This window comes from Toxorhynchites rutilus, chromosome 2, assembly GCF_029784135.1.
Source record: "Toxorhynchites rutilus septentrionalis strain SRP chromosome 2, ASM2978413v1, whole genome shotgun sequence".
Classification (NCBI taxonomy): domain Eukaryota; kingdom Metazoa; phylum Arthropoda; class Insecta; order Diptera; family Culicidae; genus Toxorhynchites; species Toxorhynchites rutilus.
Window position 1 is genome coordinate 189,441,980 of NC_073745.1, and position 25,597 is coordinate 189,467,576.

The 25,597-nt window shown below is 38.8% G+C and overlaps 1 protein-coding gene across 1 annotated transcript; it reads right to left on the reverse strand.

The window, feature by feature from the left end:
* Positions 1 to 5,589: 5,589 nt before the first annotated feature.
* LOC129771313 (protein PTHB1) lies at positions 5,590 to 25,566 on the reverse strand. The gene is made up of 8 exons (XM_055774832.1): positions 25,224 to 25,566; positions 25,069 to 25,166; positions 22,937 to 23,312; positions 21,057 to 21,190; positions 7,266 to 8,160; positions 7,016 to 7,208; positions 6,776 to 6,951; positions 5,590 to 6,714 (listed from the first exon to the last, which is right to left on the reverse strand). The coding sequence occupies exons 1-8, from the start codon at positions 25,517 to 25,519 to the stop codon at positions 6,282 to 6,284; spliced, it is 2,601 nt and encodes an 866-aa protein (XP_055630807.1). The 5' UTR covers positions 25,520 to 25,566; the 3' UTR covers positions 5,590 to 6,281.
* Positions 25,567 to 25,597: the final 31 nt, after the last annotated feature.

Sequence of the window (25,597 nt, forward strand, 5' to 3'; positions counted from 1 at the left end):
CATCTCTCCAGGCTATATGTAAACTAACTGATGACAGTCCCGCGGTGGTTGTCCACTCAGCAGAAATGATGTTTGTTTATCTGCGGCAGCTCATATCGCTTCTCATGCGATACGCGATTATGCTGACGATGGGCTGGTTGTGTCTAGGGTTCAATCGTTAACTCGCGCTTGAATCTGGATTGCTCTCTCTGTTGAGATATTATTCTTCTCACAAGCGTATACGGTTCAAATGGGGGCACGCTGTTGTTTTTATGCTTTGCTTAGAACGAACGAAGACAAAGCGGGCGCTAGAATTTGATGTGTATATATATGTGTGTGTGTGTGTGTATAGAATTAGGCGCTCGATTTCTATAATAGTGCCCATTAAGTGAAGTGTAAGTGACGTGAAAGCGTTTGTGACAGTGATGTCAGTGATCAGGCCCTTTGTTGAGCTATTATATTCATGTTCGTTATGGTTGTCTACCAAAGATTATGAACTATGCGGAATTCTGAAAATTTATGTTTCAAAATGTCCACAATTTTGACAATTATCTCTGCTCTCTTGTCGTTAAAGTAGCTCATTATGGTGCAGCTTTCGATGAACCAACAGAAAATGGGCCTGATCACGAACATCACTGTCACATACGCTTTCACGTCACTTATACTTCACTTAATCTTTTTGTGTCTATCATCATTGTCACGGACAGTTTCGTGTAAAAATAAACGCCGTGAAGTGAAAGAGTTCATTCCCGTTTATAAGAGACAAGTCGGTTGCATAATGTCGAACGTTTGAAAGTTACGTCGGTTGCATAATTTCGGACGTTTAAACGTTATGTAGGTAAAATTAATACAATGTATGAGATAATATTTCATTTAACTAAGCGAATGTTTTAGAATAACAAGTTTGCGATTATACCTCGATGATTCGATATTTCAATGTCAACTATTTGGGCTCATCCCATGATTCATTTGTTTGGTGCGTTAGTTTTCTGAATCAAACGCTGGTTCAAAGATGATGAGAAATACTTGGTTGCTCGTGAATAACATAGTTGTTGAACATATAGGAATGTAATTTTATTTTTTCTTTCTATAAATTACTCTAGAGATAAAACATGACCATTATGTATAATAATGAACATCTCTGTCTTTCTGGTTTTAATAGTGAGAAGTATTTAGTATAGGTCAAGGTTAGAATCCTTTTGTAAAAACCATTTCTACAATTCTGTTGAATAATAATACCTTCTTTAACTCATAGAAAACTCGAATTTATGCACCTCACGATCAGTATAATCTGAGTTACTCTCAAATGGGATTCTGAATTTCAATCCTTTTATCCTTCCTATTCTCGTGTAATTTGTTATACGGAACACGAGGTTTGATTTAATTATTTAAAAAGAAACAGGTTAACTGCATCGGCCAGAAACATAATCTTCATATAAAACATCTGATGGATTTCAAGGAATTTTCTAAAAGCAGAAAGTGATGCAGATTTCCTTTAGACGGATATCAAAATTATGAAAAAAGAATTTCAAAACAGTATCTTGTGAATGCTTTGCAATGATAGATTCATTCTTTCCTTGTTTGAAACTTATTATCAGTTCAGTTCAGTTCTTTGTTTTAAGAAACATTAAACTTTGCAGTTCATTTGGCTCTTTAATCTGTTATAACTTTTCAAATATTGTTTCATTTAAAGCGCGCTTCAAAACAATACCGTTGAACATATTTATTACGTAAAAAAAAAAAAAAAAATAATGACCTTATTTTTTATAATAATATTTAATCGTCCGTTATTACTATCGTGTGAGTGTTTAAATTACAAAAACCTGCTGTACAATGTTGGAAAAACTTCACGGTTAATATTCAATACTCAAAATATCAACAAATCAATATTATACATAATCAACCATAATTATCGTCTGAGTCCAAATAAGCAAATTTATGTCCTCTGGATACGTCAGGGTTTTGTCCAAAAATGCCACCAAGCGGGCATATTGCTGTTTGTTTTTCTTTTCTTTCCTAAACAAGACAAGACAAGATTCAAAATGTTAGCAAAAAAGCTAAATAAACACGAAATTAAACTTACCCCATTCCGCGTGACTAGCTTTCACCATCTAAAACACAAGTGACAAATATACCTGTTTTTCTCCGTGACGTGACAGTAACGTGATATTCATAATAACACCGAGTTCATCAAAGTTGTCACGGCGGACGAACTCTTCCGGATTCTACACACACGATGGCAGCCGTAATAAGGTTGTATACAATTCACTTCATTTTCGTGATCAGGTTCAATATTTTTCCACTCCGTTTTCTAATTCTTTGTAAATCTCGTGGTAATCCCAACAGAAGGTAGCTGCATTACCAGAGGATTATAGATAAGGTTTGATGTCGAGTTATCTATTATGCTTCGGAGTATATTAGGGTGCCAATAATGTATGGGGAAAAATCGTCCCTGAAATTTCAAAAAATTACCCTATACAAAATGTTCACCACATTGAAAAAACACCCAATGCTGAACTTCAGCTCAATCGGACTTAAGGGAGAGTGGCGCAAAGCGGTCAAAGCTTGAGTTTTTTGAAAATCGAAAAATCACCCAAGGAGGAAGTAAAGGAAATCGGGGTTTTCGAAAAAAATAATTGATGTCAACTGTCTTATAGCGAATTCGTTTTTAAAACTGAGTTAGTGCCAAACGTTTTCAGTTTCACGAATGTGGTGGTTTGTTGGTGGCCGACATTTTGGCATCAAATTTTTTTTTCGAAAACCCCGATTTCCTTTACTCCCTCTTTGGGTGATTTTTCGATTTTCAGAAAACTCAAACTGTGTCCGCCTTGCGCCACTCTCCCTTAAGTTCGATTGAGCTGATATTTTACATAAGGTGTTTTTTCGAGATGGTGAACATTTTTATGGGGTAACATTTTGAAATTCGAGATGACCATTTTCATTGCCACCCAAAGGTATATTTTCCATCATTTGTTTGATAGTCTTAATGTGTAGAAAATCAGTTGGAATTTGTGACATTTGGAAATAACGGTCTAACGAAGGCGTCACGTCCTGACATTTTAGGTATCGGTTAACTAAAAGACTCTTAGTCTTAGGATTCGGAGAATGTAAACCCAAACCTCCTTGTGTTCGTGGACGAAAAGTGTCTATCATCTTAATCCGTTGGGCTGGTACTCCAGTGCATAAAAAGTATCCAAATTGTTTTGTTAACTGCCCGATGTACTTGGTTCGGTATTGTTGGTAAGATTGAAGACAAATACCACAATTTAGAAAATATATAAGTATTGAGAAGAATTTTTTTTTGCCTAATATTAACCAAACGTGGAAGGTTCATCTATAGTAAACCGTTCACGTTAAGGTAGACAGTTTCCCAGTTCCGGGAGACAGTTTTTGTTGAAGCACGAGCAATGATTGTGATATCGTCTGCATATGCTATAACAAATTCTTGTGGGCCGCAACATATTTTTGTCAAAGCGTCCAGAAGTGGTTGAAGATATCAAATAAATAGGAAAATGCTTAATGGGTCACCTTGTCTGACAGATCCTTTAACTGGAAAACTTTCAATCGTGCGGCCATTTATCACTATTTGCGATTTCGCAAGACCACAATAAATTTACAAAAAGAGTATTGAACCCCATCCGACGAATAGTTTCCAGCAGATATGAAACGCTGACTCTATCAAAAGCGCTGCCAAGATCACATGCGATAACAATTCCTCCTGTACCCTCTTGTTTAGATAGTGTAATGTGATCCCTGAGTCTACATGTAGCTTCAAAAATATCGCGATCTCCATTGCTGCATTTTTGGTGCAAAGAAAGAACATCTGAGGTGATCTGTTCAAAACGATGTTTCATCATTCTGCTGAATATTTTATAGTCTACGTTCAGCAGAGTAATGGGTGTTAGTGTATCCAGTCTATTCCTTTTTTACGTACCAGCACGATTATTTCATCCTGCCGATCATGTCTTATATTTCCATTTTTAATTTCGTTCATCACCAACACTAATTCTTGTTTTACTATACTCCAAGCCTTTATGTAAAACTCCCTAGTGATACCATCTTTTCCGGGCGATTTGAACTGCAGAACTTTTTATAATGGTAAAGATTTCATTTTCCGACAGATCTTCCATAAGCCGTTCATTTTCATCGTCATTTGCCAGCAGTGTTCTTCTTGGATAGAATAATTCGTCGTCCTCGATGCCTTCTTCGTCGAACAGGTTTTGGTAATGCGTATTTCGGTAATTTGGTAAAGGCGTATCCAGTAATTCCATTTAAATCTCAATTCATTCAAATTTTTGTCTGTGAGTAGCTGATTATTTAACCCTCTAAGGCCATGTTCTCACTGCAGCGGGGCGTGCGAGGCTTACGATTAATCGTGTGTGTTCTTACCGATGTGTTCACACCAGGCTGACGTGCGGTGAGCGAGGTTTTGGCGTGTTGCTGGCGTGCAAACGAAAACACTTCACGCCGGCGATATTTGTACTCCTCCGCTTCTCTCTTGCATATGTTTGTATGTAGTAGTGACCGAGATGAAGAAAATAGAATTGATTGTTTTCAATTTTTAGGAACAAACAATTAGCAGAAAACTTTTCTCGGAATTTTATTGCACAGCTAGGTCAATGTGTGAGTAATAAATATGCATCAAAAGGATTAATGTTTTCAAAATATTTCATACCAAATAAATGGAAAGTGTTGCCAAGTAGCATTTGTACACTCAATTTTGCGATAGACTGTAAACATTTATTTATTTATTTTGCAAAGTCTCGAATGTTAATGAACAATTCCACAGACTGAACTTAAATCGATAAAACCTTAATCCTATTTTTGAACATATTTTTGGACATATCAAATTCGAACACTGCACAAACACTGTTAAACGAACGAAAATAAACAGCTTTCATAATCGGGCATGTTCATTGGGTCAGACCACGGTAGTGAGCGGAGGGCGTAACGAACGAAGCTGCGTTGAACTCTCTCCATTCGGAGTGTTTGGGTAGCGTGAAACGGAGCCACACACAGGCATATTCCAGGATACTACGAACCAATGAGCAGTATAGTGTCTTCATAGCGTAAACATTCTGGAAGTTGCTGGTGCTACGTCGAATAAACCCTAGGGTTGAGAACGCTTTGGCGGTGGTTACGTTGATGTGTTCGTTGAAGCGCAGTTTGTTGTCGATGATCAGAATGCGACCCGCTGATGTTGACGTACGTCTGTCGCTCAGCCAGATAAGAACGCAGCCACTCGGTGATCCAGAGAGGGAAACCCAAGTGGCAAAGTTTCGTAACGGCGAGGTCGTGAGGAACTTTGTCGAACGCTTTGGAAAAATCGAAATAAATGGCGTCTATCAGGTGCTTTTTCTCGATTTCTGTTGAAATGAAACTGGTAAACACCATGAGGTTTGTTGTGGTTGACCGCTTTTTTACAAATCCGTGTTGAAATTCGGAGATAGTTGTTTGATTACGGAAAGATTTGAAAGGACATTGAAAGGGCAAAAGAGGAAATTGGAATATTAAACGCAAGTTCCTTTATTTTGTATTCCAAAAGCAGTTAACAAATGTAAATGTATTTTTTTAATCCTGTTTATAAATAAACAGATTGTTTACCCGGAAACTTCCCTTCTTCCTCACCGTCTCGTTGGCCTATTGCCAACAGATATTCACGCTTATACTTCGTCAAATGGGTAGAATTCAAATGAGAAAATAACTGTCCCTACTCCTACCTACTGCTATCGCTTCGTTAAGAGGAAGAGGAAGTTAATCTCAACCGTATATGCTAGTATGCTACGGTGAAACTTTCTAAAAAGGGTCAACTTTTGTGCATTATGTGCATTGTGTAATGTGATAATAATAAAAAATGAACTATAATTCTTTTTTTTTTAAATGATGCTCCTATTTGCCATTGAACAAATATCGAATCGATGTTAGTTTGATGTGCGAACAACTATTGAAACGCAGTTTCTTTTTGTGGAACTTTTCGACGAGAAAAATTAATCAGGAGTAGGATCATCAGCACTATTCTGTATTCCGACGGATTTTCATTTCGTTCGAAACCGTTATTTCGTTCGAGTTATAATTTCACATCCCCTATTTCTAACGTTTCGCCCATTCAATATTCAAAGAGAAACAGATCGATAGAAATGCAAAAACAACTCGATCGGAATACAGGATGGAATTCTATCAAATCGTTCGAAATATTTCGAATCGATCGAAATACAGAATAGGGGTGTATATAATTGACAAACAAGGCTCGAAGAGTGAACATTCACTATGATGTGTACTATTTGTTTTAGACAATGCTTTATTTAATTATTCAGTAACTTTGTAAACTTTTCATCGGCCGCCCATTCAGTCCCTTCAGATTCCTCGTTTTCATCAGGTAACTCCTCCAAGTCTTCGTAATCAGCACTACTTCTACCGGATTTTGATCGTTTTTCTTCGATTCGTGAAAACAGAGATGTAAGTTGTTTTTTGAACTGATCAAAACTAAATTTTTCATCCATCGCAAAAATATATTTTTCGTCGAATGTAGAGATTTTTGTTTCACTGCGAAAATGATCATTCGAGATGAGGTGTGTTATTGTTGGTTGTATCATCTCTTCCCAACTCTGCTCAGTGTTGTCGAGAACGCTTGATGCGAACACGCCTTTAATTGTTTCAAAGGACCTGGCCGGTATGCCCAAATCTGAGAAACTTGCACGAAAAAGATTCAGAAGTCCGGATACACGAATTTGAGACCTGAAAAATAATGTGTTATCCAAGCCGTGGAAGAAGAAGTAAGTTCGGTTTCGCCATTTACACTCTTATTTCAGATTGAACCGTCTTCACTTCGCTCCATGTTTTGGAAACATTTAAATGATTTTCTTCTAGAAGCATCAAAATGCCATCCAATGCACGAAGGGATCTTTCTTGTAGTTTGGTTGCAAACCGACGTTCAAACAGCCGCATTTGACACGTTCGAACTTCTAATTCGTCCTGAAATAAACAAAATAATCATTGTCGTCATGTGGATATGAAATATTATTCGTCATTTTATTACTGAAATTTGTTTAAACTGTTGTCTAAGTTGGTAGTGCTGCTCGATTTCAACTAGAATTCTCTCGATGATTGGTGGGTTGAAAGATACAGAAATTGATGCCCTCACAGCATCCGATTTGTTATTTCGACTAGTAATTCGTTCAATTAGAGAATCGATTATCAGTGGTATAGCACATAAGTCGTTCGATTGTACTCTAGAATTTGAAAAAAGATAATAAATATGGTGATCAAAACATTTGAGTATATCACACCTGTAACGGTTCGAATTTTTGGCTGCAATAATGGTTACTTTCGCTCCAGTGGATAAGGAAAGTAATCCCAATGCATGAGGACTTCCATCAGTGATGAACTCAGGGAACAATTGTTGAATAGTGTCTGTTGAATCGTGGCAAGTGAGGGTGATTTTGTGGTTTGTCTCTTTCGAAGGTTGACTCGTTTTCACAAATAACTTTAATGGTAATCTGGCTAGTTTTTGCAAAACTCTTGTGATTCCTTTCTTGTTCGTGTAGGAACAGGAAATTTTAACATCTAGACTAGCTGGAACAGCAGCTGCACCGGGATAAATCCATGCAGTCATTTCTTGTGTGCTTTCAGCATGAATATCACGGAACAAGAACGTTTCGTTCGAACATTCGATTGCGGGATCTGTTGTGATGCATATTTGGAGAAATTCCACATTAATTTGGACTCTCGCTGTGACCGTTAGTAGACACATTTTGATGGAGCTGTCGGTATTCACAATATTGCTTGGATAAGTACACTCTAGCAGTTTGTTATCGAGTGATGAGTCCAACACAACATCACGTTCCGCCGTTGCATTGATCACCGCGATATCACTGAAATCTGCTCCGCTGCGTATTTCCTTCTCCATCTCCATTATCTCATTTTGGCATTTGTCTATTTCAACCGGAACAAGATTCATCGGAGGCACTTTGAATAGATACGGTTCCGAACCCAGATATCCTACATCGATGACGCCTGTACTGCCCAATGTAACCAATGCTCCCGGCAACCCAGATACGTTGGCTCTGTCCAACGCGACAGGTATTTCGGAAAGTTCCACCGACCATACGACTTGATTATTCTCGTGCAGGAGAAGAGAACCATTTTCCGAAACTATTGCAATCATTAGACGGGCTCCAGGTTCTATAATGGAAAAAGAAAGGTTAGTAAATTACTATTTTATTTATATGTAGTACAATAAAAATAGGCCTCATGGAATAACAGTATTTGAATATATTGAACAGAAATATCCCTGTCTGGTCGGAAAATCTATCTGCCTTACACTGATACGGGGAATTGTTTAGAATGTCAAGCAACGTACGATACACAAGACAATCGAACCGGATTAATCGTCATAGATCCAGGCGACTAAAACGGACAAACCATTAGAAATTCCGGACGTAGAATTGTCGATCTCCCAATTTCATCGGAAGTATTCGTGTGCTTTCTGGACAATTGAAGAACCCCTAGTTTGAAATCTTAACGCTACAGGAAGCATGATGGAGAGGATCTACACTGCCCAAATATGCATGGTTGACGTAAGCGCCAACATGACCAAAATCCACTTTTTCACTGTTTCACATTCTCGAAAAATATACATACGCCAAACATTAGAATATGGTATGTTTGTTTATTGAGAATTATTGGAAAACCCATTTTGACGTAACAGCCATTTGTACGCAATGATGATGACGCTCCTGATAGATGACAATTCGTTTGGAAAAGGTCAGAGTTAACCATATTTTTTCAGCAATATATTGTTTTTTCTTGTATATTAAATGGACCCACAGTCCTGAAGGTTTCGAGAACATGGTTGGAACAATTTCTGAGGCATTATACAAAAGAAACCCTGAATTATGGATGTCAAATTTGGTAATTTTCTACTAGTTCATTTACAGTCACTTCAAGTGTTAATAGATTCGCTGAGGTCATCCATACATATTCCTGATTGGTTGTTCCGACAGAAGCAGGCTTTTTCGATCTTAACTAAACTCAACGATGACCTAACTAATTAGTGTGCATTTTAACTGTGATTATCAAATTCAGATGTCTGGTCACATTCGACCTGATATTTGCACTTGTTCCAGGTCAGGTAGATAGTGTTGCTACTCATGTATTCGCCTAATCACTTCTCAAATTTATTTTATTCGTAGCAAGGTTTTTTTATGAATAAGATACATCGCACATGTGCTTCTTACATTTATTTAAAATATTTTTTTCGAATTCATGTCATTTTTTTTTATCCAAAATATATATTTTTATTAAGGCTCATATGGCGTCAACCTGACGGGGCCGGGAGTTCAATATTTCGACAATGTTTGCCCTATAACTATGTTAGTAATATGTAACCGATTACTCGCGGTTGGCTCGAGGTTAGTATTACAAGTGTTTTCGTAATTGTGATGTTGCTGTCTTCAATGATCTGTACCTGTGCCCGACACGGGATACTTCCTATTGGGATGCAGCTGACCATTAATCAGCAACGCCCCCCTAGTCTGTACCCCATATCTAGCGTGGTGCGTCTTCTCGAGGAATCCAGGATAGAAGGGTCACTAGCCGGCGCAATCATCAGCTCGTGTAGAGTTGTCATGAGCGGTACAACCTTTGGCTTTTGTTGAATCATCAGTGGATTGCACAACCTTTGGCCCGTGTATCTGTAAAGAGTGTGTGTATGTATTGCCGCGACTAAGTAAAAGTTTATAGATCGAATAGGAGGGATACGAAACAGGGACACAACGAAGGAAAAATCATTAAACGTTGACATCGGCGTTCCTGAGGAACAGGTATAGATGAAGCAGAAGATCAGGATCACGGCTACCTAAGATATCCCGGACGGGGATATCCGATTGTCTGCCTTTTGCTCTCAGTGCTCTAGAGAGCTGAGAGCGAGCAGCATGGAACCGGATACACGACCAGACAATATGCTCGATGTCGTGGTAGCCATCGCCACAATCACAAAGATTGTTTGCTGCGAGCCCAATTCGATAGAGATGCGCGTTTAGGTTGTAGTGATTGGACATAAGCCGAGATATCACGCGAATGAAATCACGACCGACATTCAATCCCTTAAACCAAGCTTTCGTCGAAACCTTAGGGATAATCGTGTGTAACCAACGACCGAACTCATCTTCACTCCACATGCGCTGCCAACTAACGAGTGTGTCCTGACGAGGAATGTGAAAAAATTCGTTATAAGTAATTTGCCTTTCAAAAAGTGTGCCTTCTGAAGCGCCCACCTTAGCTAGCGAGTCCGCTTTCTCATTCCCCGGAATCGAGCAATGAGAGGGAACCCATGCTAAGGTAATCTTGAATAATTTTTCGACCAAAACACTCAATAGATGTCTTATTCTTGTTAGGAAATAAGATGAGCGTTTATCAACTTTCATTGAGCGGATTGCCTCTATTGAGCTGAGACTGTCTGAAAAAATAAAATAGTGGTCGATGGGCAATGTTTCAATGATCCCTAATGCGTAATATATCGCACCCAGTTCAGCGACATACACGGAACAAGGATCTTTGAGTTTGAAAGAGGCACTGGAATTTTCATTGAAGATGCCGAAGCCAGTGGACCCGTTTATGCATGAACCGTCAGTAAAGAACATTTTATCAGATCTAACTTTCCCATATTCTGCCGAAAATATCTCCGGAATGTAATCGGAGCGTAGATGATCTGGGATTCCATGGATCTTTTGTCGCATGGACAGATCAAAATTGACAGAGGAATTGCAAAAGTATGGGAAGCAAACTTGGTTGGAGATGCCCGGTGAAGGGTGCACTTCATGGGTAAGGTACTCATGGTATAGAGACATAAAACTTGACTGAGGAGTCAGTTGGAGTAGATTTTCGAAGTTATCAATCACCAATGGATTCATGATCTTGCAACGGATGAGAAATCTGTAGGATAATTCTGTGAACCGAAGAGTAAGCGGGGGTACTCCTGCCAAAACTTCGAGACTCATCGTATGTGTCGAATGCAAACACCCCATGGCTATACGCAAGCAACGATATTGTATTCTCTCCAGCTTGAGAATATGAATCCTGGCAGCTGATCGGAAGCAAAAATTGCCATATTCTAACACTGATAATATCGTTGTTTTGTATAACTGAATGAGGTCTCCTGGATGGGCACCCCACCATGTTCCGGTTATTGTTTGGAGAAAATTGATTCTTTGCTGGCATTTCTGTTTCAAATACGCAATGTGTATTCCCCAGGTACATTTAGAGTCAAAATATACTCCAAGGTATTTGAAAAACATCGAGTGCTTGATCGTTTTGCCGGATAGGTGAAGCTGGAATTGGGCGGGTTCGTGCCTCCTAGAAAAAAGGACCATTTCAGTTTTCTCCGTAGAGAATTCGATACCCAGCTTGAGAGCCCACGTGAACAGGTTGTTCAGGGTATCTTGCAAGGAATTTTGCAGAACGGCGGGATTAGTACCCGTGATGGAAATAACTCCATCGTCTGCAAGTTGTCTCAACGTGCAATCTCTAGTTAGACAATCATCTATATCATTGACGTAAAAACTGTACAAGAGGGGGCTTAGGCAGGAGCCTTGTGGGAGGCCCATAAAACTGTAACGAGAAGATTTCAAGCTGCCATGATTGAAAAACATGTGCTTTTCTGAGAGTAAATTGTACAGGAAATTATTCAGAATTGGTGAAAGTCCACGATTATGAAGTTTCTCTGAGAGAATTTCCATGGAAACTGAATCAAATGCCCCTTTGATATCGAGAAAAACGGAAGCCATTTGTTCTTTGCGAGCAAATGCGATTTGGATTTCAGAAGATAGCAGCGCGAGACAATCGTTCGTTCCTTTACCTCGGCGGAAGCCAAACTGCGTATTTGACAGCAAATTGTTCGTTTCAACCCACTTGTCCAAACGAAGTAGAATCATTTTCTCTAACAATTTACGAATACAGGATAACATTGCAATCGGCCTATACGAATTGTGATCGCAAGCCGGCTTGTTGGGTTTTCGTATGGCTATCACTCTCACTTGTCTCCAGTCATGCGGGACTATATTCAGCTCCAGAAACTTGTTGAACAAGTTCAGCAAACGATGTTTTGCCAAGTCGGGAAGATTCTTCAATAAGTTGAATTTAATCTTGTCCGACCCCGGAGCTGAATTGTTACATGAGAGAAGTGCAATTGAGAATTCTACCATCGAAAAATTCTCATAATCGCCTTGGAGCGGAATGTCGCGTACGACGTTTTGTGCAGGAACGGAATCGGGACAAACCTTTCTTGCAAATTTGAAAATCCAACGGTCAGAGTATTCCTCACTTTCATTTGTATGGTTCCGGCCACGCATTCTCCTAGCCGTATTCCAAAGAGTGCTCATAGCTGTCTCCCTTGACAAACCATTGACGAACTTCCGCCAATATCCACGCTTTTTTGCTTTAATCAGACCTTTTAGTTTGGCTTCTAGAGCTTGGTACTTTCGAAACCATTCCACTAATCCAGTTTTCCTGAATTTTTTGAAAGCGGATGATTTTTCAAGGTAGACCTTTGAGCACTCCTTGTCCCACCAAAGTGATGGAGGACGACGTCGGAAAGTGGTAGCAGGAACACGTTTCTTTTGAGCTTGAAGTGCGCTTTCGTAAATCAAACTCGATATAAAGTTATACTCTTCGAGTGGAGGAAGTTCATGCATTGAAACAAGTGCTTCAGATATTATTTCTGCAAATTTTCTCCAGTCAATATTTTTCGTGAGGTCATACGCAATATCGACTGACTCACGAGAACCTGATTCATTGGCGATCGATAAAATTATTGGCAGGTGATCACTACCGTGGGGATCTTGGATTACCTTCCACGTGCAATCCAGGGATAATGAAGAAGAGCAAAGTGATATGTCTAGCATACTTGCCCGTGCAGGAGGGTTGGCTATCCTAGTTGCTTCCCCTGTATTTAAAACTGTCATGTTGAAGTTGTCGCACAGATCATAAATCAACGTGGCACGGCTGTCATCGTAGAGTGACCCCCATGCTGTTCCATTGGAGTTGAGGTCACCTAAGATTAGCCGCGGCTCCGGCAATGCCGCGATGATATCAAAAAACTGATGGCGGCCGACCATGGTTCTTGGAGGAATATATATCGAGGCAATGCAGAAGTCTTTGCCATTGATTTGTGTCTGGCAAGCGACAACTTCAATGCCTATCATCGATGGGAGAGTGACTCTATAGAAGGAGTGACATTTTTTAATCCCCAATAGTACGCCACCAAACGAGTCATTTCGATCGAGGCGAATAATGTTGAAATCGTGGAAATTCAGCTCGTCGGCTGAAGAAAGCCATGTTTCACAGAGGGAAAATACATCACAGTTAGAACTATGAACTAAAAATTTAAATTGATCTAGTTTAGGGATGATGCTTCTGCAATTCCACTGTATTACAGTGGTCAAATCCTTGACCTCTTGCACTGAATCAGGCATCGAGGGAAATGAACGCTGCTAAAAAACCACATTTTTCTTTCAAAAATGTTCTCACAATCGGAAGCAAACATAATACTATGCTTTTAAGAGGGTCATTTATATTTAGAGCATTTAAAATGTTGTCCACCAGGTCAGAAAGCGCAAGCAAACCAGATTGTGGCTGTTGCCTCGACCGCGAAAATGGAACAGACCGGGTGGGTGCTGCTCCGAGAAGTGCTGAGGACCCCTGGTGCGTAGAAGAACCGCTTAAACCAGGAGGTACTTGCTTCGGTCTATTCTCAGCACGTTCAATTCGAGTTTTCATTCCAACTTGGGAAGTTTCGGTCGTCTTTCTGGGGAGTGAAGGAAAAGAAGTAATTTTTCTTTTCCTGACGGCACCCTGCGATGTACCGGAACTTCCTGCATTGGGAGCGTCAGCAACAGGCTCGTCGTTCTGCAGAATGGAGTAGGGATTGTCCTGAGTCGTTGGAACGGAACTCTTAAGCATTTCTGCATAAGTCCGCTTGGAACGTTCCTTTAAGGAACGCTTGATTTTTTCCCCTCGTTGTTTGTACACCGGGCATTGAATAATATCATGAGGAGTCCCGCCGCAATGAAGACACTTGTGCTCTTTCGCGCAAGGATTCTCATCATGGCTCTCTCCACAATCTGCGCAACGTTTTTTGTTGCAACAATAGGCGGCCGTGTGACCGAGTTGCATACATTTGTTGCATTTCATTACCCGGGGTACAAACAACCGAACAGGTAAACGAAGTGCACCTATTGCAACGTAGTTTGGAAGGGCGGAACCCTCAAAAGTCACACGAAAAGAGTTTGTCCGATTGAGAACCCTTTTGTCATTTTTTTGTGACACAGATTTCAGTCGATCGCATGCAAGAATCTTCACAGTTTTTAGTGAAGAGTTCTTGAAGCGACCGACACCATCGATAATCTCTTTTCGAGTCAAACCCTTTTCGGTTATTACGCCGTCTATTTTTGCAACAGGGCACGTATACGCGATACTCAATCGCAAAGAGGTCGCAGCGCGTGATTTCGTTCGCTTGGGTCCTGCTTGAGACGACAACTCGTAGTTTGTCTGGCCCCATCCGTGTAATCTCGGTAACTGCAGAAAACTTCTGAGTAAGTTCCTTCGAGATACGAATGACATTGAGAGGTTTAGATTTTCGTCTAAAGTATACAATGAATGGGCCTTTGGAGCCTTCATGGTATTCTTTTGGACGAAAATCCTGTTTTTCGTCAATGTCCTCATCTTCGGAACTTCATTCATGTCATTGACAACAACCATTACACCGATTTTTTTATACGTTTGATGCGTGCGTGCTAAAAAGAACCGCGTAATTTTGAGCAAATCACCTACTTTTGAGAGAATCGCGTAAAGAAAGTTTGCCCATTCAACGTTACAACTATACTCGCAAAATTTCTGTTCCCTACGAGGCGACAATATGCAGATCGCGCAATTTCAAGCAATTTACGTAAGAAATCACGGAAAAAATCGCGTAGAAAAAGAATGTACTGTAGTGTACTTCAATTCGACATAAAGTGTATATATTTCAAAAATAGCTTGACATGACTATGTTTGTTGAATGTTATTCAGTACATTCAATTAAGTTTTTGAAACTTTCTTTTTCGTAAACAATTTAAGTGTTTTCATAACCTAGATGTAGTAATAGGAACAACTGTATGGAAATGTTCTACAGGAAGGTCTAGGAACCAAATGGAAGCAGGTTGATAAGGTTAATTGGATTTGCTATTGAGTTGGTTAGTGAAAAATTGTGTTAGCCCACAAAATGTTTGAAAAAATATAGAAAAAACATGTTTTATATCTTCCCGATATTGCTGTCACCTACACCTACTTACATCAAAATAAAAATATGTAGTAAATTTTTTTCTATCCCTTTTGTATAGTTTGGGCTCATTAGCATTTTTTAGCTGTAACAGAGACGAATTTTAATCGTGTAGATATCACATGTTTATCATATCTATAATTAGCACATTACACAGTTGTCAATTTTCGGCGTTAGAGTATTCCCTTCTATACCATTGCATTGATCAAAATTAATAAAGAAGCGTGATTTCCAAGACACAACCGCATTGTTAACATAGAATTAAGAAATTATTGCCGGCGAGAACAAACATTAAAGAAATTTAACAATAAAACTCATTGATATAAATATTTTATAGCGAAACAAATTTTCATCTTCAGTTTTCCACCGAAGAACACAACTCTCAACGCATTCAGAACAATACACGTAACGCACTCAGTATGCATCGCGACATTCTACAACATACTACACACAGTGCGGCTCCAGGTGATTGTATATTTATAAATCATAAAATCAACCATTCTTACAATCTCCACGATATGAAAACCGACAATGCACACCCTATTGAATATTTCTCTTCTGCTTTACACTATGCTTGCTTTGTGCATATTCATAAGATGCACTCTTTGGCGAAGAAAAGTTCAACACAATAGCAAAATAAAAAAAAATGTAAGGGGTTGTATCTAGGACACGACCGCATATTTTCGACGCAGAACTACGCAATTATATTATGCAATCCACTTGTTTACCACTTCGAATATTATTTTAGAATGCATCAAAATTTTTGTAATAGATTATGTTCTTCGTTACAAATAAATTTGATGTTCTTTTACGTTTGATATGATGCCTAGGACTACCAAAATATGTGAACGGAAAAATTGTCAAATGATCATTGTATTTTACATTTCTTTCTAAAATTATTGCACATCTCATGTTTATGTAGTTCTCGAACCGCGGATGTTCATTCACCTCTAGTATCTGAAATGACGATTTTCCCAAGCTTCTCAGTTGAAAAGTACGTTTTAGGGAAACATATTCCGGTCTGCACAACGACAAGCGAATACAAAAGTACTCAACACCAAAAAATACCCCCGACTTAAATGTATTTGCAGCGGATTCTCCCAGGCACATTAATTTTGAAGTCCGTGTTAAGGAAACACAGCTCAGTGAGAAAAATACCCCCGACTTGCATGTATTTAGAAAGCGGATTCCCCCAGGCACATTGATTTTGAAGTCCGTGTTGGGGAAACACAGCTCGGTGAGAACAAAAATACCCCCGACTTGCATGTATATTTGCAGAGCGGATTTCCACAGGTACCGTTCTGAATCATATTTCGGACACTTAAAGCATATGATGCTGAAAACAGATATGAACTTTTTGCACAGGCATTATTTGGTTGATATTTTTAACAAATTAGTTCAATATGCTTTTAAGCTTTCTACTTTGGTACCTATTTGATTGATGAAATTAAAAAATCATCGAATAAAACGCTTTTCAAATGAAGCGAATAAAAATCAAACTTCGGACACTTTATTTTGTAATTTTTTGAACGAAAATTACATTACACTTGATTATATTTTATAGTCAACTGCGAAACACTTACCAAGCAATCACAGTAAACTGTTAACGATGATGATAACTGATGAAACATGAAATTTAAATATTAATGAACGGGTAAATTCTACGTGCTCACGCTGAGCAAACGTCAAACACAAACGATAATGAGTAGTGTTGTCATATTTTTGCCGATTATGTTATAATTCTAATGTAGTTTTCATATGAAATGATAGTGAATCCAAGGGATTACTCTAAAGAAGCAATTGTGATATTAATTTTATAGTTATATCATCAATTCATTAAGCATTTGAAGATATTAGAGCATAGTGTCCGAAATATGGTGTTGTCCGAAATATGATTCGGAACGGTACATCGATTTTGAAGTCTGTGTTGGGGAAACCGTAAATCGAGCCAATCAAAACTTGGCTGTTAGTGCGTTTAAATAACGTTTGACATTTTACAGTTATTCAATTGTTCATCTCATGAATAGTAATTTTTTATTCATTGTGATAGATGCGTAGAAATATTTCCTATCAATTGATGCAAACATTTTTCGATCTGTTAAGGAATCTTCGAGTTATAAGCATTCGATATACGAGTAGGGTTAGCACACAAATCGGCAGAACAAATGTATGAGAAAAAAGGAAGTTATTTCAGTTTTCATGAATTTAAACCATTTAGAGATTAGCGAATTGTAATGTCTAGCATATCAAACAAATCTTAGAGAATTCCCGATTCGATTGGTATGCAAATCATGAGAATTCGTTCAAAGTGAAAATAGTTATTATTGTTAACATTATTTCATAAAAATGTGACCTGTTTTCTGATTTGGCACCCTTCCTGAAAGACGTAGTTCTACGTCAAAACGGGCGAGCACAATATTTAGAGAACTTTTACTGACAGTCAACGACACGCATCGACAAATCATAAGATGGACTAAGATGGACTTTCAAGCAGGTATTCATATTTATAGATTTCTGTGATTTCAATTGTTTGCTTTAGAAGCAGTTTTGAACTATTGAAAAAGTTTTGGAGCCAAAAGGTAACCAGCATTAGTCATACATCTTTTATCATTCGAATGAAGTGATTGGCATACAACTTTGTTCAACCGAAAAAGAGGCATTAAAGCTCAAAACAAAAAATTCACGTTTTAGAAATTATAAACTTACACCCAAGTACAGATTCAATTATGGTATAATGCGAAAATACAAAGGCACTCTTCACCAGACGGCATGCAAATCGACGCGGTGCCCCATCGAACAAAATTGCTCTATACTGTGCGTATCTGTCTTTCATTCTTCCTTAGAATCGAGCAAAACCGATTTGTGTGACAGTAGCATTGAGAAAGACTGCTCTCTGATAGTTGAAGCAAGACGACTTGAATGATGATGATGTTATGAATTATAGAGACTTTAAAATCCATCAGTTAATTCGCCTCTAACCTTTAAAAAGATCAATTTGGAAAAACTAATCTAAACATTCGGCCTTCAGAAAGATCTTTTCGAAAGCCTCGCTGCCGTCTGGTCGCTAGGTGAATGATAAATTGTGAATAATGTAATTTGGGAACGCGAATGGTTTGAATATGATACAGCGGAGCTTAGATTGCAATATTTTCTCTACCCACATTGTCAGAAGAACGAACGCTACATTTGCATTTCGACTGACCGATTTACTCTCACCTGATTAACAGTGATATTTGAATATTGGACCTCGGCTACGGGAACACGATAGGAAAATGTGCTTTCTTTCAATTCTCGTTAATTTTAATCATAATTTCCGATTCTATTGGAATGCAAACCATCAAAATACGTTCAGAGAAAGAATTGAATTCAATGAAAAACGTGATCTGTTTTCTGATTTTGTACCATTACTGAAAGACATATGAAGTCTCATGTCAAAAAATAGGTAATGTTTTCATATTCATATTTTCATTTTTATTCACTAATATCAACAAGAAAAGCCCTAAGGCGCTGTGCACAAATAACGTAACGCTAAAAATCCTAATTTTGGGCCCCCTCCCCCCTACGTAACGCAATTTCCTATCTCTAATACACAGTATGTAACGAAACCTCGACCCCCTCCCCCCCTTTTCGCGTTACATAATTTGTGCACGACGCCTAATGGTCGGATTAAATGTATTTAATAGATATTCAATCTACTAATACCCCTTAACTAGATAACTATCTAATGTGTAATAATGTGTCATGTGTCAATCTCTAGTATTCTCATCTCATGTTTCTTAGATGGTTTCTTTAGTTTTCACATACACATACAAAATCGTAACGGGCCAGGCGGGCCGATCAAAAGAACCCGGTGGGCCGTAGGTTGAGTATAACTGCGCTAGAGAGTGTTATGGGACGAGTGGCGTTTAACTTGCGTGGTATTGCATTTGTGATGGTAGCAAAACATTAACCAGACTCAAGCACGAAGCAAAGAGAGTTGGAAAAATTTCCTTGACTCAATGGTAACGCCTGACAATGATACACGACGTGAGATTCGGAGATGCATGATCAATGGCAGTCGTGTCTACTAGGGTCTCCATAAACACTTGAGGTTAAACAGACCTAGCAATCGTGCGAAATGTTTTCATAGCAAAACCCATATAAGACCAGGCTTGAGATGTGGACAATGCTCGAAAAGAAGTTGCATATACTTGGAGTCTTCGAGCGCCGTATGTTAAAAACCATTGTCGGTGGTGTGCAGGAGGACGCCGCATCGGCGAAGCAGTATCCATAAAATGGCCAAAGCAGGAAGGATACGCTGGACAGTACATGCTGCTATCCTGCAAAAATGATGTTCATCGGGACTCTGGGGAGCGAGACGACGAGGAGCACAGTGAGCAAGTTGGTTGGACAAAGTGGAGCAGGACTTGATGAGCACGGGATACACGTAGAATTGGAGAGAGTTAGACCTGACCATCTGACCATATTTGTGTTATTAGTATTATTCTAGCTACTACGTCCGCACAACAATCATTATGTATCGGTAATTCCAGTCCCTTACCGCTCACATTACAGTTTGCTGCATCGGTAAGTAGTGCTACATATCAGAAGTCCCGCTGTGTATATAGCCCAACTGTGAACATTCAAACAATAGAATGTTCTTACGCCGAAAAAAGGCGACATGTGTTGTGTATCGATAGAATAGGAATACTCTTACGCCCAAATGGCTACTTTGTAACAGATAAAATGTGTATCGATAAGATAGGAATACTCTTACGCCTAAAAATGGCTAATGTGTAATATACAACATGAGAAAAAAAGTACACGATGAGCCTTAAAAAAAACTCAAACATCCCTAAGGCTAGCCTCAAACTGAGGTTCAAAAGTCTGGACTTGAGTGAAGATTTTATTTGCACTTTCTTGTGACCCATATGCTATCATTGTCCGTTGGACGCACTGCTCTACCATCATTGCTGGCACCAATCTATGCGTTTGTGGCTAATGTTCACACGATATCGAGCACATTGTTTAGTCGTGCGAGGCATATCTTGTCGCCAAATCATATTTAGAAAACTTCCTTCAGGTCCGAGGGAAACAGCTCAAGGTGCCGCTGCGGATTTTGTTGGCTTACTTGCTAGACCCGGATTACATGTTCCAAATCTTCGTTTACCTTAAAACTATCGATATTCGTGTATGATTGTCAGTATTGTCTCAATTTCTTTATATCCCCTGTAATCTTCTTGTTCTGTTGGAAGCGGGTCTAGATCTGATACTTTAGTTTTTCCATTCTTGATATTTTTACAAAAATATATTTTTGGCATCATTTTGCATATGCCATTTCCGAAAATCCTTCATAAACAGTGCAATGTGGAAGTGATCTAAAGCTTCCTAAACAGTTGCTCCGTGAGCGTTGTTATTTCAGTTTAGAAGTTACAGTAAGCTGATAATTATATAGAAAAACAATTCGCATATCCACTGTTTGCCTTCTGATCTTCGCAAGACCCTCGTGTTCTACATCGGAAATGCACCACCCCCTCTACATGGAGAGGTATAAGGTGGTTCATTCAACGAATTATAATTTGTATCCACTATAATCTTGATACGTTTAAAACACCAAATTTTGAATCATCAACCTTTAACTAAGGAACATATCGACGTAACAAAGCGAACAACGTGTATATTTTCGTACCCAAATCCTAGAAAGCTTTCCACGTGTTATGTGAATAGCCCCTAAGTGGTGAAGAAATAAGCCCATGTACATTTATGTATTTTAATTAATACTCACCCCAGTACCATCCAAGAACGAAACAATGAAAGCAAATTGGCGAATAGTCGAGTTTCTTCATGAATTTAAATTTCCCGGTATCTGTCAAACAAAGAAAATTGTTTTCTCCGAGAACTACAATCGCGGATTCTGTGCTGAAATGAAGATGAAATAAACATATATTTACAGTCAGTTCTATGTATGAGACACGGTGTAAACGAAGGTTAGTGAGTACAATCTTAATACATACACTTCATGAGTGAGAAAATATGGAAAAGTTCATCCGAAGTGTAAACTTGCCATCATGGATGAACTCAGTGTTGCCATGGCACTACCACGAAACCGAGAATGTTTACATTAGTCGTGAATTTTGAAGACTTGTGTTTTGGAAGCCTTGTGGCTTTTGTCGAGCAAACATGTAGGGTAACACGGGGTGATATGGTCATATGGGGTGATTTGGACAACCCCTTTACTTCACAAGTAAAGGGAAACGGTAGCATAAACACAGCAAGCACTTTGATCGTCAAAAAATATGAGTTTTCCGATAGTGGTTTTAAGGTTTTTCCCGCTAATTAAACAAACTTTTCGTGTATTGTGCAGTAAAGTTCTGTTCGCCTACAGAAGAGGAACAATTTGATGTAGCGAAACTGTAAGTTTGATAACAATGAATGAAATTAATTGCATTTTAGTTTTGGCGTGTTGTGTGGGGTACATGGACACGTTTTTGTGGGGTGAATTGGTCCTACAGGTTTGAGACTTTTCTTTGGTCTAATTGATTCCAGATGCCGCTGAATTACAAGAAGAGGATGGACAGACAACGTTGGAAGAAGGAGGAGCTTGAAAGAGCAACGCAGGCCATGGAGAACAGATTTACTTTGATCAAGCATCAAAAGTGTTTAAAAATGCTCGACCAACAGTGAAAAGATTCATGCAGAATTCGAGATGGTGTAAATCCAACTTTTCTGGTCTGGAATCTGGCCAAGACACCTGGTATCGATCCCAAAACATTGTTACTGATTGTAACATTATCCCAAAATACTTTACATAAACATAAGTATGTTTTTTTCGATGAAACACACACTGGACCAAATCACCCCACAGACGGTCCAAATCACCCCGCATCAAATATTAATGTCCAAAAATCATCTCATTTATTTTATGCTATATTTGGTACATTGAAGCTTTATATAATGATTGAACATTTTTTATTGAGAGAAAATAAGTGTAGCTCAGCATACAATGTGACATTTTTTTTATTTAGACCGTATTGGTTTGGAAATATTAGGCGATTTGCTTAGGTGGTCCAAATTCCCCCCTTTTCCCCTAAAATTAGCAGGGTTGTTATGATATCACGGACCTGATTCTCGAATGCACTACGAATACACTTCACGGTGGAAACGGAATGAAACGTATTCGCGATGCCAACGGGACGGTGTCGACATCTGGATACGAGATTAGTTTCTAACTAAAGTTATTATTATTATATCAAATTATCTTCAGATGAAATTTTTGTATGAGATTATTATATCACATGAAGAAAACAAAGTTTTCCACTCACATTGAATACCAGTTTGATACGAAGAAGTTGATTTTCATTAATGATTTTTTATTTGAAAAGTGCTCATTCTGCCTGAAAACTCATTATTATCTTCGACACTTCACTAACTCATAAAACTCAGTTCAATGGCGTGCCGTTTATTTCGTTTCCACCGTGAAGTGTATTCGAGAATCAGGCCCCACGTCACTCTACTTCACACCTCACAGATTTCATTTCCTCACGTGATGATGAGTAACAGGTCAAAATGGAGGCGTGCCGTATAAGTTAAGTGTAAGTGAGAGTGAAAGTATAAGTGGATACGGGAATGAGGTCGAATGTTTCTGATTAGCTACTGTCAACTTACTTCGATATCTGATGCACGCTTAAATCGAGAGCATATTCTCCGATGCACATGGACCATATAGGTTCGTTCTTCCTCAGCGATTCGTTAGTCTCTGAAAGGTCTTGATATCGGTAACACTCAAGATCCCAACTGGGGGAACACGTAACGAAGCAATCTATTCTTGGGATATATAGGATTGACGATGGGATGTTCCTTTCGCCGGGCAGTTGATATTCGAAGCTTATGCCATCATGTTCGAAAAATTTCAAAGAGCAATCCATATGCTGAACACATAAGAAATCCCGACCTTTTACACCCCCAAAACTTCCACGGCAGAATGAAAAAGCTGACTTACTCAGATTGTGCTCGTAAATCAGTTGAAGCCTCGAATGATCACCTAAAAATAAAATAGTATTAATACATGTATGAGGAAAGAAATTTTCTTTTATTGAGCGTTGATCTTGGTCATGTGGTAGTGTTGTTCAAACATGTTTTAAATCTGAGAAATCGCATAGGCCTTTATGGCACTGCCTCAACAAATATACGAGGTCTATTCAAAAAGTATCGCAACTTTTGAATTTACCCGGGTTACACCCAGGTTTTTTTTACGCGGTTTTTTTTGTGCGGTTTTTTACGAGGTTTTTTTTTACGCGGATTTTCCAATAAACGCGGTTTTTTTACGCGGATTTTTAAATTAACGCGGTACCCGCGTAAAAAAAGACCAGTGCAATATCATATCTCCCCCTCAGCTCACATTTTTCTCTCATGTTCCCTCAGAGCAAATAACGGTAATTAGTGCTTGTAAAAGAGTTTAGCGCTTAATGCCGCACCTTTTCACGACTCTTAGGTGGATTTTAGGTGTTTGGTAACGGGGAGCTCGCCGGGCGGTACAACGGGACGGGGTTTTTACGGGCAGCTATTTGTGAATGTCTTTTCCTGTCTACTTAGCTCTGGACGGTCCAACAGTGGTACTGCAGTTGCATCGGCAGAAGAGTGTACAAATTACTAGGGAATCTTCTAGCAACATTCGTGAGGGAAAACGAACTATAGCTACCAGTAACCAATGAAATTGCAGGAAAAAACTACGGGTTTTCGGAAGCGAGCAACACTTAACTTTTTACTTCCGTTCTACATAAAGATAGTCCCATTTGATATCTATCATCAGGTGACATGGTTTTTTTACGCAGATTTTCCAATTAACGCGGATTTTCTAATTAACGCGGTTTTTTTACGCGGATTTTCCAATTAACGCGGTTTTTTTTCCCCCGCGTAAAAAAAACCTGGGTGTACTTATATTCGATTTTCGTTTTTATGTGGCGTTATGTTGTTGGCGTTTTTTATATGGTTGGTGTTATGTCAGAGTGGACCAAGTCGAAAAATAAAAAAAAACGAGGTAATAATTGCATTAGGTTAAGCATTTCGTAAACTAAATACCACATTTATCAGACTTGGAAAATCACGCTCACGAAAGGAATAACGTTTCAGAATTGTTTTGAAAGATCTACGCAAATGAGACGAACCAGCCCAGAAATCATCATAAAATCATAAAAATGTCACATGGTCCGGTTTGATTTAACACCGACCATATTCACCGACGTGTTTAGTTAATTTCTGATCGCTGTATCGCACGTGTTTTGTCCATCTTCGATTTCAAACTAACCATACTAACCTTAATTAACTAACTAATTGAATCTAATCACTCAGTGATTCAGGTATACGCTTTGTTGAGATCGAACGCATCGTTCGCGTACTCTATTCAATTCAGAAAGTATTCAACTATCTTCGTGTTTGCTTTGAAGATCATTCCACGGAAGACGGCGTGAAACTTATCAAATAAATTTTCGCTGGACAGATTCAATTCAATGTAAGTTGTTTTAGTAATACAAAACCCAAATTACGGAAGAATTCTTTACAATCGAGCGAACAAGTGTGCAGTACAACTCTCTGGAACATAATATTATATGTATAAAGTATTGCGCGAAGTAATTACAACGTCTCGATTTTTTTTTCAACACAACTTTAAAGCCATCCACACTGTACACATGACTTCTAATACTCGAAATTAGATACCTATAGTTGGGTAATGAGTATTTTGAGTGTTCACAATAATAACAATCACTGTATTGCTATGTGTGATGTATGAGTTTCCTTACCGTGATCGGCAATTCCATCGATTGTTAGAATTTGATAGACACAAACTTTTAGTGGATGTAAAATCGCAATGTTTAGTTTAGTATCCGCCTTAGTCGATCTAGAAGCAACAAAATCATTTCAAATATCAACCTACTCGATAAAAAATCTGAAATACGTCGTAAACTTTCCACTTGTTATCCCGATAACCGGCAAAGGCATCTTGACTTCCAGGATCACATCTGAGTGATGAAATACGCTTTCCAGGTGTTCATCCTCGGAATCTCCCTCAGCTACATTCCTATAGGATGGCTGATAGATCGAAAGATGACCTGAATGCGACCCAACGATGATACTGTCCTTCTCCCCTTCTTCGATGCACAATCTGACGCAGTGAAGCGAAAACGAGTCGTAGTTGGGTTCCGCATCCGGAGATCGCACTTTCCACCAATTGCAAATTTTGAACAGAGACATTTCTTGTCGATCAAACTGAATTTCACAGTTTGTTTTTGATTTTTGATTCCAACCATTTGCGTATGTTTGGCCACCAGC